Raw genomic sequence first — 13,990 nt, forward strand, 5'->3', positions numbered from 1 at the left:
ACTGAATTAACTACTGAATGCAATGAACTGGGTTAGGCACAGAGGGCATAGCAATGAATAAGACAGCCATGGTTCCTGCCCTTTGGTGCTTACATTCCAGAAGGAAAAAAAGACACTATAACAACATAGTTCACAATTATTTGCTCACAAAGAGGTACAGAGTGCTCTGAACCCAACCTGACTGAAGACTCTCTGAAAGCTTCTTTGAGATAGCAACAGCCGAGCTGAGTGTTGAAGGATGAGTAGAGATTAACAAGACAGATATAATCCCAAGGGACTGTGATAACACCACAAAATAGTAGTTCTGGGATCCAATATAACTCCCCTAGGATGCAAATATTTACTTATTTATTCCCTTAATCAATCTAGCCTGCTCCCAATTCCTGCATGAAAATCCTAGGCTTCGGCATAAAAAGCAGGATTTAAGAGCAGCATGAATTTGGCTCTCGATTCAACACTAAACTGAGTCCCTTCTTCAAGATAGAAATGTCCCTTCTGAATAATGAAAACAACAATCTCGTTCATGAATCATAGTAGAATCATGAATGGAATAATGAAAATAGCAGTAGTCATAATGATAACAGCAGCAGCAGCTAACATGGCATCTGTAAAGTGTACAATCTACTGTCCATCACACAGGAAGTGTACTTACTGCCTTTTGGTGCTTACATTCTAAAAGGAAAAAAAAGACAATAAACAACACAGTTCACCATTATTTGCTCACAAAGAGGTACAGAGTGCTCTGAACCCAACCTAGACTGGGGAATCCCACTTTCCATGTGGGAGGCACTATGTAATTTCATCCAATGCAAATAATAACCTCATGAAGTAGATATTGTCATTACCATTTTATATAAGAATGAACTATGATCCAGAGAGATTAAATAACCTGTCAATCATCATAAATTGGTCAGTGATAGAGCAGGAATTTGGGCACAGAGGCCCTAAAGCACCAATGGTAGGGGTACCTAAAAAATGTATTTGTTTGCCTTAGAGTCAAAATAATTTTGTGACAGGCAAATGACATGCTGATGGCTGTAAGTACTACTTCTGAGGACCACTGATCTCTGGCAAATGTCACTCACAGTAAAATCCTCAGGGAAGGCAGCACAGTGTCAGAAAAATTTGGATTTAAATCCCAATTCTTCCACTTATTAACTATGCGACTATAGGCAAGTTATCTAACCTTACTTAGTCTCAGTACAGAATGAGAAAAACATACCTGCTTTGCAGGCCTGGGCCAAGATCATAAGCGGGACGTTGACGGGAACATAGTAAGTTGTATATACAAGGTTGTTATCAAAGTTGTTCCTTCCATAGCATCTGGATATTCTGACTAACGGAGATAAGAAAGCTTCCTGATTTCACTCTTCTAATAATTACTTCTTTAGAGGTAATGTGGAATCAAACACAAGTAATCAGAGGAAAGAGGTAAAGATTCGAGCTCAGTCCCTTTAAGCGCTGCAAAACTTCCTGACGTTAACATATTCTTAGTTGCTTAAAACAAACTCAGGGTTGAAAGAAATCATAGGAATACATTTAGCCCACCCTTCTTTTAGTAGTCTTCCTTTAGACCAACTGAAAATACTTAAGAGACAGCCCTCTGTCCATCTTGGTCACGTCGTTTTGAACATTCCTTTTTTCCACCTCTCTTTTGCCACAAAAATAAACACATGGGTAGCATTTGAAGCCATTATATGCAATGAAGAGAGAAATCACTTGCAAAAAAAAAAAAAAAAAATTAGTCTTTTTGCCATTACTTGGCTAGAAAAACAAGTAGGCAATTTGTTTTAAAAATGGGAATAATAGTATACTAAATATCATCCAACACCCTAGACACTATGCTGTAAAAGTCATCTCCTATGAATAAAAATAAATCCAAAAAGATGAATGTATGTTTTATTAGCTACTCTCATGCCTTTCATTGGCCAATAACTACATCATCCAGGGCATCGCACATCAATCTATTTCATAACAATTTCTTTTACACTCAAATGAAGCTACATTTTTTTAAAAACCTGGGAAAACTTGAGCTTTTAATCTTTGGTGGTGGTGATAGTGTCAGGGGGAGTGGATTCCTTTTCCTTTCCCTTAAAATACACCTTCAATTTAAGTGTTTAAAAATGTATTTCTATAATAAATACATGTAATAAATATAGCTTCATTTAAAAAAATTTATGATTTAAGAACCCGAAATTCAACAAATCCTAAGTTAGCTAAAGAAAATGGTTACCTTGCTCCCCTTTCCCCTGAGCCAGCTATAGCTAAATGACTTGAACACTCTGCATGCTTAAGTCTGATACCACCTTTACCCGCAGCCGCAGGCCTCCGCCTGTTGTCATCATGCATCTCACGTACACCCTGACAGGGCCCATCAATTCCTATTGCTTTTCACCAGGCCTGGACTCTGGCACTTTCCCCTGGGGAGACCTTTACTGGTCTCCATACTTAACCCTTGAACCCAGCCTAATCCATCAGCCTCATTGAATAAACGGTGATACGGAATGTTTCTCCCTAAAGACAGGCAGCCAGCCTCTCCACTTAAAACTCAGAAAGAAAGCCATCAACAGGGTCTGCTTTGTTTGTCAGTGTCGCCAACTTCTTCACTTATTGATGTTTTTATTGTTGCAGCGCCCAGCTGCTTGAGTCAAGGGAAGTGGTATTCAAGGAGACATCAATTAAGTGCTTGTTAAATGCTATAGATGCTCTTTTGAAATTGTCCCCTGGGACTCTCCTTGGGAGTTCCCAAAACCAGTGGAGGGCACAGTTGCCATTTTGGAATAGGGTTTCTCCAGTGCTTCAAAGAACAGTTTCATAACCCACACTCTTACGCACACCTTTTGTACTCTAGTGGAAGATTTTAGAAATTCTGACTTTTAAGAAGGAAATATAATACTCTTTTTTAGGAAAGACAATCAGTCATAGAAAGTAATATTAAACATATAAACATACTGTGTAAAACCTCCTTACCTCATAACCAAATTGCAGCTCGTCAGAGGTCAGCATAATGATATCATCATCAATGGCCAGAACAGCTTCTGTCTCGATTTCATCATAAGGGAAGAAACGGTTACTTAACTTGTTTTCAGCAGTCCTCACAACTTTTAACGGAACCCGGATTTTGGGCCAGAGAGAATCTGGAAAAAGAGAAAAGGTATTTACTATTCTTCTAACTTTTGTGAGGAGATAAAGTAGTAAAAGCATGACACCACAAACGAGATGGAAGAATCAGCTTGTATCCACGGCTCTCATCAAATCCAAAGGTAGAACTGTGCCAGGGGAGATTCTCACAGATGCATCTTTATTATAATAAAAAATATATGTACTGAACATATATATACACACATACAATATACATACATATTTATCCTCTCTAAATCCTTGTAACACTACTAATTCTCAATACTGCCCTAACTAGAATGAACAAATTGGCTTCAACTCACAATTGAGAGGCAGAGAAGCAAAACAACTCGACCGAGGTCACAATGACAGAAGAGAAATAAAGTCTGCATAAGCTCATTCTCAGGATCAAGACTCTAATACCAGAACTCTACCCACCTCTGGCAAATACTCTGCAAAATACTTTCAGGTAAGTATATCCTAGCTGAAAACTTGCCTGCAGCTGTGCTAGGAAATACAGTGCATGTTCCGAAGGTCCCCGACGTGCCCACCTCCATCATGCAATCAAACAGCTTTCGGTGCTGCTAAAATCCACCCCTCATCAAAGTATGTTTCATTGAATGAGTGTAGCTTCCTTAACTCAGCACTTTATCCCCTCCCCCCGACTCACTAGGTTTGGTTTCTCATCATGACCAATTTACAAAGTAAATATCAAATTTCTAGGTCCAATTATGTGGGATTTTCTAGTGTACTGAAGAAACACCAACCCATGACTTGCCTTACATTTTTTTCCCATTCTACTTTATGAAATAACTGGAGTAATTTACCCACAGTTTCTTTGTTTTAAAATGTTGCCCATTTAGCATAGCATGAAATTCATACTTCTTTGGTACAGTACCCATGTCCATAGATCTCAGAGGGCAGTTTGTTCTTTACACATCTGTCAAATGAGAATAGGAAAGCTAGGTATCATACTGCTTTCAAAAAGTCCATCATGTAATTGTAGAAAAATCTCATTTCTGTGGGTCTTGAAGTCCCAAAGCGCTTCTGGCCACTCCAAAGTCACCATATTGAAGAAGAAGTATGATAGAGGGAAAGTCAGTAGGAGAAAAGCTGTCTTAACTGACTGCAGATAAAATGTTTTACCTCTGCATAGTTGTAATATAACTGGTTGTAGAACACATTGTTGGGGGCACTCCCAGGGTCTTGGAAGGGGCCTGTGCAAGTGAGAGGCCCTGTAGTCAAGGAAGATGTTCACGGTCTTACAATAAACCTGTGGCATAGAGCCCAAAAGAGAGTGGTCAGCTCCAAAAAGTGTGTTTGGGGAAGGACTGAATCCGTGACCAAAGAAATAACCCTATGGGCCACTGCCTTTTCATCAATATCAACAGTTACAGTTTCATTCTTGGCACATAATCGAAAAATATCTTTGGCATAATGCATGAACACATGGCTGAAAGACTGGAGGCCTGGGTTCTGCATTATCTATGGGATCTTAAGCAAGTCCATTCTTCTCAGGATAAGAATAAGTAGAGGGAAAGGGAGAAAGGGAACTTTGTTAAGCAACTAATATATGCCAGATGCTTTACAGATGCACTGTCATTCAATCCTCCTGACAACCTTATGAGGCAGGAATTATTTACAAAGTAGTATTTGCATGGCTCAGAGAGGTTAATTAACTTGCCCAGTGATACACAGAAAATAAATGATAAGGCTAGTATTTGAACCTAAGTCTATTTAGCATTAAAAGACCAAAAAGGACCTGCAGCTTCAGAATCCCATGTTTCTCTGGATCTGTAACAAAACTAGTAAGGTTCGATCACTTTCTCCAGCAATCATCCTTATTCTTGCTTGATCCCCACTCCCTATTTCAGATAGATAAAATCCCTGTCATACATCTACCATTCCCAAATCCTTATAAAATATGAATACATTATAACAGTCGTCCTCAAACTTTTTGGCACCAGGCACCAGTTCTGTGGAAGAAAAATTTTCCATGAATGTAGGGGAAGGCGGGGCAGGAATGGTTTTAGGATGAAACTACTCCACCTCAGATCATCCAGCATTAGATTCTCGTAAGGGGCGTGCAACCTAGATGCCTTGCATGAGTAGTTCACAATAGGGTTCTTGCTCAAGTGAGAATCTAATGCTGCCACTGATCTGACAGGAGGCGGAACTCAGGTGGTACCCACCACTCACCTCCTGCTGTGCAGCTTGGTTCCTAACAGGCCACAGATGGCCACAGGTTCATGGCCTGGGGTTGGGGACCCCTGCACTGTAACATCTTAAATGAAGGAGGTTATAGCCCTACGTACCAGACCAGTGGTTTTCAACACTTTTGGTCTCAGAATCCCTTTATGCGCTTAAAAATTACTGAAAATCCCAAAGAGATTTTCTTTATATAGGATACACACACACAAAAACACACTGTCTATTTACTATATTAAAAATTAAAACTGAGGAAATTTTAAAACATGAAAATATATGAGCACACATTCCATTTGCTGTGGGAAATGATGTCACTCATGACCTGTAGATTCTGGAGAACTCTACTGTACATTTGTGAGAGAATAAAAGAAGTGGGAAAGAGAAGTAATGAATCAGAATGATTATGAAAATAATTTCCATGTCCTGGATCTCCTGAAAGGATCTCAGGGATGCTCAGGGTACCCAGATTACACTCTGAAATCTGCTGAGTTAGACTCTGTTCAGATTTGGGTACCACAACATTAAGAGAAGTACCAACAAGCCCAGAAAATAGTTGAGAAGAAATAACAAGGACAGTGCAGGCATCTGTATCCAGGCTTTCTACAGAATGCTTAAAGAAACTAAGTGTGCCACTTATCACTTTATTGCCTCTCAGTTTCAACTGTAGTCATCCTTGCCCTGTTAGTGATAGCTGAACTGGACCCTGTAAACATCTCTTCTTTGCCAGCTGGCATGGCGTCACACTGTGTCAGTACAGGGCACTGAAGGGCCAGCGCATGGGGGTGGCTTTCTTCCTGGTTCTGGTATGCCTTTTTTACTTCTTGCTCCAGTAGTGCCTGGCCTGCAGGCAAGCAGGCAGGGACACTTGTCTCTAGCAAGTGTAAGTAGCACCTCTTCCCTGGGGCAGCTTCCCAGGAGGTTCTAGCACACCCCAACCGGCTTCCCAGTGAATTTAACAGCACCCCTGCAGGCAGCTTCCCAGCAAGTTATGTGGATGCCCCACCAGCAACTCAGCCAGAATTCTCCCTGTGGGTAGTTCCAGGTGAGCTCCACTAAAGCCCTAGCCAGTTTCCCAGCAAGTTCAATAACACTCCTGGGGCAGATTCCTTTTGAATTCTGTGTGTATACGAGGGCATGACTGGGTTTCCTGCTTGTCAAGTTTGGCCTGTGGCACCTCAGTACACTTTACTAATCCAGTGGATGTGATTAGTAAGGTGTGAATCTCAGATCTAGCTGGGGAAGGGGCTCTCCCAAGTTTATTTTCTGTAACCTTTAGAGTTCTCTTTACCCTTTAGTAGGCAAATCCTGTTACTAGTTAATAATTCTTTAGATTGAATTTTTCCTGTTCAAATTATCATTAGTTTCTGTCTCCTAAATGAACCTTGGCTAATATTCTTGGGATATCAGAAAGATTATCGAATGAAAAGGGAATTGTTCTCTACGGTCTCTAGAGTTAGAAGCATGACAAATGGAAGGGTAGAAGTTACAGGGAAACCGATTTAGACTTAAAATAGGTAAGAACTTCCTGATGGTATAAACTGTTCTAAGATGTGTTGCCTTCAGCAGCACAACGTGCCCTTTTACTTCAAATGCATTAACTTAGGTCAGATTTCTACTTGACATCAGGTGGAAAACTAAACAAGATGCCTCTACGGCCTTAGGATTCCACGAGGCAGCAAAACATCACAGAAAGAACACAGTCTTTGGAAACAGCTTCAGATCCCAGGTCTACCACTTGCTTGTCATGTGACCTTGAACAAGTTAAACACTCTGAGCCTGCTTCTTCAACTATGAAGAAGGAATAACAATGACACCATCTTGACATGATTGACTGTGAGGATGAATGGGAATGCATTTAGCAACACAGTGCCCAGCACACCAGAGGTAGTCACTAAAATGTTGGCCATGCTTTCCCTGGAAAGTCTCTGTCTACCTACAGAACCAGAGCATTTTTTTGAACCCTAGGTAGCAGTGTCAAAGTGGTACAGTTGAGATCTAGCACATCACCCTGACAACCCAGTGGTATACCCCTGGCTCTGGCCTTCCATATCCACTTTGAGAGAAGCAAGATCCCTGCCATGAATCCTCTAAACTCTCACACACTAATAAAACAAAAGAACATGGAACTTTGGTCATGTTAATTCCACAAGGCAACAAACAGCTCCTCTTTCCATTATGTAGAGAAACTAGGCTAGCTACTTTGATTAAGTATGAACATACCTCTACGCCGGATGGAATCTGGACTTACAATTGGGGAATGTGTATAGCATATTCAACCCATAGACAGCTTTCCACACTGTTCATCTATATATGTCCAAAGAATTACTTGAGACCGTGTCCACAAAGAACTAACTTGCCTCTGTAAAGTCTTTGAAGGGGAAGTTTTAGAGAGCAATGAAGACCCAGGAGAATGATATGGGGTGCAGGTAGAAACATAGAATGAATCATGGCTTTTTAAGATATATGGTTACTTTTCCCTGTTGCAAGTTAGGTCTGAGTAGCCAAAAGTCAGCTTTGGCAAAAGGCATTTCCATTTCAGTGATCAGCTACCACCAGACAGAACTCTAAACAGAATTCTCAGTTTCATGTTTTCCGTTTGTCAAATTAAATGGCCCCCATGAAAGAGAAGTACCATTCTCTCAGGCTTCTGACAGTATCCCTTTCATGGAGGCGAGAAATGAGAGGGCAGCAATCAAAGAATAAGCATTAAAATTATATCCTGCCTTTAGATAATCCCAATATGCAATTTTGATTCTGGAAAGGTAACCTTTAAAAAAATTAGGACTGGAGCAGTAGAAGGAGAAGGGAGAATGAGGTAGGAAAGAAAAACAGATGTGAAAAAGAAAAGAAGTTTTTTCCTTCCCATTAGTTTTTTCAAAAAAATAGACTTACTTTTCTGTCTCTCTGAGTCCCTGACAAGGATCTAGTTCTTCTATATGATCCCAAATCAAAGAACTGACAACATGTCATGATTTTCCTACAACTAAACGGTAATCTAAATAGACACAGGGGGGCTTAGTGCAAAGGGCATGAGCTTTGGATCTAGAAAGATCTGTGTTGATTTCTGACAAATTACTAATCTGAGCTTCATTTTTCTTATTTTTTAAAAATAGGAATAATAACCGTTTCCTTGCAGGCTTGTCCTAAGGTCTAGAGATAATAAGCATGTAGCACAGTTCCTATTCCTAGGATTAAAAAAGTACACAATATGGTTATATTATTATCATCTTCACAAATGGATTCTTGTGAAGTCCTATGAACTTCACTTCTCTACTGATAACATGAAGAGGTCTAGACAGAAGAATACGGGGGTGACCCCTAGAATGCAGACAGAAACTGTGTCATAGCTAGAAATCTTCAGGCCCAACTTCCATGGCTTAGCCTAAATGGGGTCTTTTTTCCTTACTCCTTTAAATTCTAAATGAAACAGCATGTTCTTGTATCTTATGTCTCATCCTGTGAACCTATAACAGACAAAATAGAAATGTCACCTTCCATTCATACAAAGCAGCCTGAAAAATATGATTTTTCAAATGCATTGCAGAATTTATGAAAAACAAACAGCTGAGCCAGGTGACCTGATAACTTCACAGTATGAGCTTTAGTCCAGCTCAAAGGAGAAAAAGAACTCCTTGTGTTAAGGATTTCTTTTTTTAAGTATATTGATTAACGGTTTTCTCCATGTTGGATGCCAAGAGAAATGTGAGCAAAGACATTTTTCTCCAACTTGGCAAAGGTACTACAAAATGGTCAGGTTGACTGAAGATGACCCCAAGTCCATCCTGCCAATCACTATCATAAATACAACCACAGATTCACAAAATAAATTATCAGATTATCTCCATACAAACCTTAAGCCTACTTCAGAATTGCCTGAGTTGCTGGTGTACAGCTGGTCTCATGACCCAACTCCCCGCAGTCCTAGAACTCGGCTCAAAAAAAAGGTGGCTGCTGCTTTTACTCCCCTGTTGACCATCCTGGGTTGCTGACATGCTCAGCCAACCCCAACCTGCCTGCTAAGGACTATGCAAATCACAATCTGAAGCTGGGGGCCTCCTGATGTTAATTCAAATTTAAAACTAAAGTCAGTTAAAGGAAGAAAGGCAGTAGCCTGCCTTTTCTTCTGACAAAGCTCAAAATCAATGTGATGAAAGCTCACTGGAAATTTCAATTGCCTAGTCTAAGTATTTACTTAAACTTAAAACCCAGAAATTTGGACTTAAGTGTAACCAAAAGAAAAAAGTATTTGGTTGGGTTGGAGAATGAAAAAAAAAAAAACTGGGAAGGGGGGTAGATTTCTGCCTACACAAATCCTCCCAGCAGCAGACATGGTAACCACAATATTTATTTTAGTAAATGTAGAGAAAGCGAAAAACATCACTTTTGCCTTTAATATTTCAAAGACTTGGACTTGCTTTTTTTTTTTTTATAATATATATGTTACTAACGCTGTATGTGAAAAATCAGATGCATTTGCTGGCATGCAGACCAGAGCTGACAGCCTCATTTACCAACTGAACAAACACCCCAGAGAAGATTAAACATGGTTATGTTCTCCTCAAACAACCACGTCGCCAGAGCCAGAGCCCTGACCTAAAAACCACTGTTAGAAAACAGCCAGTCCAGTCACTACACGTGTCAAAATTAGGGCCTCATCAGTTAAGGGCTCTTTTTCCTCCTTAGAGTCAAAATCTTTTAAAAATAAACTAAAGTCTTGGTCATAAAATTAACCACTACATTTTAGCAGGGTCTTACCAAAAATTAAAACTGAACACCCAACTCCAAAATCTGGGCTCCTGCTACTGCCTTTAGTTGTGCCAGTGTAGAGGCTTAGATCAAGAAGGAAAAAAAAATTTATCCTTTCTCACAGTTTGCAATGATACCTTCCCAAAAGAAGTGACACTAATTCACAATAAATAACTCACCTTATGCCTAAAGTGGCTAACCAGGAGTTATAAGGAGAAGGCTCTTTTGCATTTAGCACTAGAATTTGGAACTCTGCCTTTCAGGCAGGACTGCAGGAGCAGACTGAGAGTCTCTCTGAAAGCTGGTGACCTTTGCATGCAGGAGCAAATACAGGCCTGTGACTACTGCAAGACACAACAGGCCACTCCAGACCCAGTGAGAGGCCCCAGCCTTCCTTCTACAAACATAGCCCATCCTTTATAAACAAAGGGACTAATTAGCAATGTAATACCATCCAATTCACTTCACTCTGGAGAAAGGCAATTGGTGTGAATAAATCCAAGTCAACAATTTCCTTCTTTACACAGTTCCTTGTAATTGTCTCTCTTTTCCTTCCTTTCTGTATTCTCATCCTCCCTTCTTAAATGATGCCCACATCTTCCCTTTTCTTTTACCCCTTTCCTTCTCCCTTATTAAGTATCAAACAAAACAAAAATCCAGAAAACTGACCATGTTATAGTGTTGAGAAACAGAAAACAAATCTTGGCATAGAAAATTAATTTTTAAAAATCAGGGAATAATATAGGACCTTCATTTAAAATACCTGTTTTATTTGCTCAAACTGTGGCTCCCTAAATCTAAAAAGAAAGCATATGATTCTCTCAGAGAACAAACATCCCATGAAGTAAAGGAGAAACTAAAGAATTTTCTCAAGGCAAATTCTGACTGGCCTAACAGCCAGAAATATGGACTTCTTCCAGCCTAGACTATAGATCTACTACTGGCAATTTTCAGGGTTGACTCTCCCGACTTCAGTATGTCCAATGAAAAGAGACTAGCCATAAAAAGGGCAGATACTACTGTCAGGCAATAAACTAGACCTTATCGGTGACAGTGGTGCACATTACTAACTTCAAACTTATTCATTCCTTGCTCTAATCCATCAGAAACTTCCTGGCTTTAATAGGCTATAAATGGCAGGAGCTTTGAAGTCCCTGGGATTAGGATCAGTAATACACAGACTGAATGAGAAACTAAATGCAGGTGGAACATACTCTGTGCGTCCCGAATTAAAAAAAAATCCAATGAATCAAATAGTCCTCAACCCTAGCTGCTAGCCAGCAGATTACAGGGGTGGCCAAGGCAAGGAACAAAGTGATTAAGGAAGAACCAATGGGAACTTCTAGTGATTGCTCTCTTTAAGGACCTGACTTGAAGTCTAGACAGGGTATGCTTTGCTGCTGACTTTTCCAATCAGAGGTGAGGCCATCCTTTTTTTTTTTGAGAAAGTACAGCATCAGAGCAGAGATAAGAAAGGAGAAAACTAATGCCTTTTAAACTGAGTTTTCATGTAAACAAATCAGCTGATATGGCTGAGGGAAGCTGAGATCTGTTTTCCTAAGGCTGATAGCCTTTGATCCTATTGATTCCTAAGCCCTCAAACACTTGTGGCTACAGAGTATGCCAGGGCTTGGAGTTAAATGGGCCACCCTAGAACAAGAATGAGACGACTGAGAAAAATGGAGGCATGCTGTCTCAGAAATGGTATTGCTATTGACAAAGCAGGAAAATTTATTTAAAACAAAGGATGTGAATAATTTGGCCATCCAAAATCGATCCAGCTGAGAGACGCACTAAGGCTTCTTACCTTCTGGAGGGTTTTTATTCTGATTATTCCAGACGACAAGCAGTTTGGATAGACTGGGCACCTTGGACACTTCAGTGATGACCCGGAAGAGGCTCTCTACTCGGTCGTAGGTGAGGACTATGGCAGTGAACCCTTGAGACTGTGGTGGGATCAGCGGGAGGAAGAGGGGATTGCTCACGCTGCCCCACTTCTACAAGAGGACAGATTAACACGGGTCAGAAAAACAGCTGTAACAATATGGCTGACCCAATATCCTCAGCAAACCCAAACACGGCAGGCTTGGTGGCTTTTACCAGGACCGACCCCAGAGCTAAGCAACTGCTCAAAGTCTTCCCCTCCTCAAAATTTGCATGGACTAATTAAGTTTGGCTCTGATATCACTGGAAAAGGAGCTGAGAACTTTTGCAGCTGAGAAAAGAATTCTAGTTAAACATGACAGATTAAAGCATGCGTTTATCTCCATTCTCTCCCCAAACCCAATAAAAAGGAAGTTGATGAATATAAAAGAACATAAATCTACAAGGACAAAGAGATGGGAGAAGAGACAACAGCTGATGGGCCTATTATGATATTTTTGAGAGCTGGAAAGGGCTAGAGAAAGGGTAGCAGAGGAGGAGTAAGTGGAGACCTGGGTGCCTACCAGGAGGGGAGGCAGCAATGGCAAGCAAGCCAACCTGGGAATTCACAGGGTTCAGGAATGACACTCACCGGATACCTTGTGAGGTAAGAGAAGCGGTAAGGTTGAAAACAGGAAGACTGTTAAAAATCTGTGTAAGGAGCAGTTAGAGGCCCAGATTCACAAACCCTCCCTTGATCCTACTCAGCCAGAAAAATGACTCTTCCCTCACCCCAGCTAGAGAAGGGAGGTTTCCTCTCCAAGAAAACTGAAGCTCTAGACAGGGAAATACAGGCACAGAGGAGAGGAAAATACAGGGTAAAAATCTACATTCTGAATGATGGGCCCTACAGCCTTCTTTCCCCTTCAGTTCCCAAAGCGTTGGCAGCCATGTGGCTAGCTCGGCACCCCAACATCTTACAGTGAAGTCCTCCAGGCAACAAGCTGGCCTTCACACAAAGAACTTCCGATCAGCTTTTCAGCGCTTCCCTCTCAATCATGAGCAGATTCTAGAATCACAGACATTTCAAGAGCATCTTCAGCATGAATGACAGAAACCAAACGAATAAAGAAAAACAGGAACTTAGAAGTAACAGAAACAATAGAAGAAGCAGAAGGAAATTCAAACAGCATCAACAACAAATTGTATCCACCGGGAGATAAGATTCTTCATCCATGAAACAAGAATAAATTGCTATTTTTATTTTAAAAGCTCTATCAAAGAACAGAAACAACTCTTCGACATTAAAAATATAATAGTTTACATTATTTTTTGAGGGCAGGATTGCTACCTGGTTGGTCCTGTCAGTCGGGGGAAAAAAGGTCAGGATTGCAAGATAAAGATAACAAAATATTCCAGACTGGTGAACAAAAAGGCAGAGATGAAAAATAAGGACAGAGAAAATGAGAAAATCTAGAAGGTCCAATATCTATTTAATAGGAGATTCCAGAAAAGAAAACATAGACTATGGGAGAAGTAAATCTACCAAAGAAATTAAAGAAGTTCTCAGTACATAAGATATAAGAGGCATGAATTTTCAGATTGCAAAGGATTAACAGAAGTAGCACGGTGAATTTTTTAAAAAGACAAAAATAAAAAAAAAAACACTGCCATATCAAAGTGCATATTTCTGAACACAGAGAATAAAGAGAAAATGTTCACAATGTGTGAAAATAGGTGAGGAACATGTGAGTTCAATGTACAATTCTCAAAACTTCTCTGTTAAACGTGAAATGTTTTTAAAATAAAGTTTAAAAAGTAATAAAAGAAAGTCAATCTCTTTGCTACCATTAAAATATTAAGTACTTTTATTTTATTTTTTTTTTTTTTGAGACGGAGTCTCGCTCTGTCGCCCAGGCTGGAGTGCAGTGGCGCGATCTCGGCTCACTGCAAGCTCCGCCTCCTGGGTTCACGCCATTCTCCTGCCTCAGCCTCTCTGAGTAGCTGGGACTACAGGCGCCCGCCACGACGCCCGGCTAATATTTTTTTGTAT

At 40.3% G+C, this 13,990-nt stretch overlaps 1 protein-coding gene across 4 annotated transcripts in view; it reads right to left on the minus strand.

The window, feature by feature from the left end:
* Positions 1-13,990, minus strand: part of EXT2 (exostosin glycosyltransferase 2) — a 163,443-nt gene that overhangs the window by 34,958 nt on the left and 114,495 nt on the right. For all 4 annotated transcript variants that reach the window (XM_055281850.2, XM_055281849.2, XM_055281847.2 and 1 more), the window contains exons 9-10: positions 11,882-12,071; positions 2,971-3,137 (exon numbers count right to left, since the gene is read on the minus strand). In XM_055281850.2, coding sequence (XP_055137825.1) covers positions 2,971-3,137; positions 11,882-12,071 — 357 coding nt within the window. The remainder of the gene's footprint in view (positions 1-2,970; positions 3,138-11,881; positions 12,072-13,990) is intronic.

The sequence above is a fragment of the Symphalangus syndactylus genome, chromosome 6 (genome assembly GCF_028878055.3).
Source record: "Symphalangus syndactylus isolate Jambi chromosome 6, NHGRI_mSymSyn1-v2.1_pri, whole genome shotgun sequence".
NCBI lineage: Eukaryota > Metazoa > Chordata > Mammalia > Primates > Hylobatidae > Symphalangus > Symphalangus syndactylus.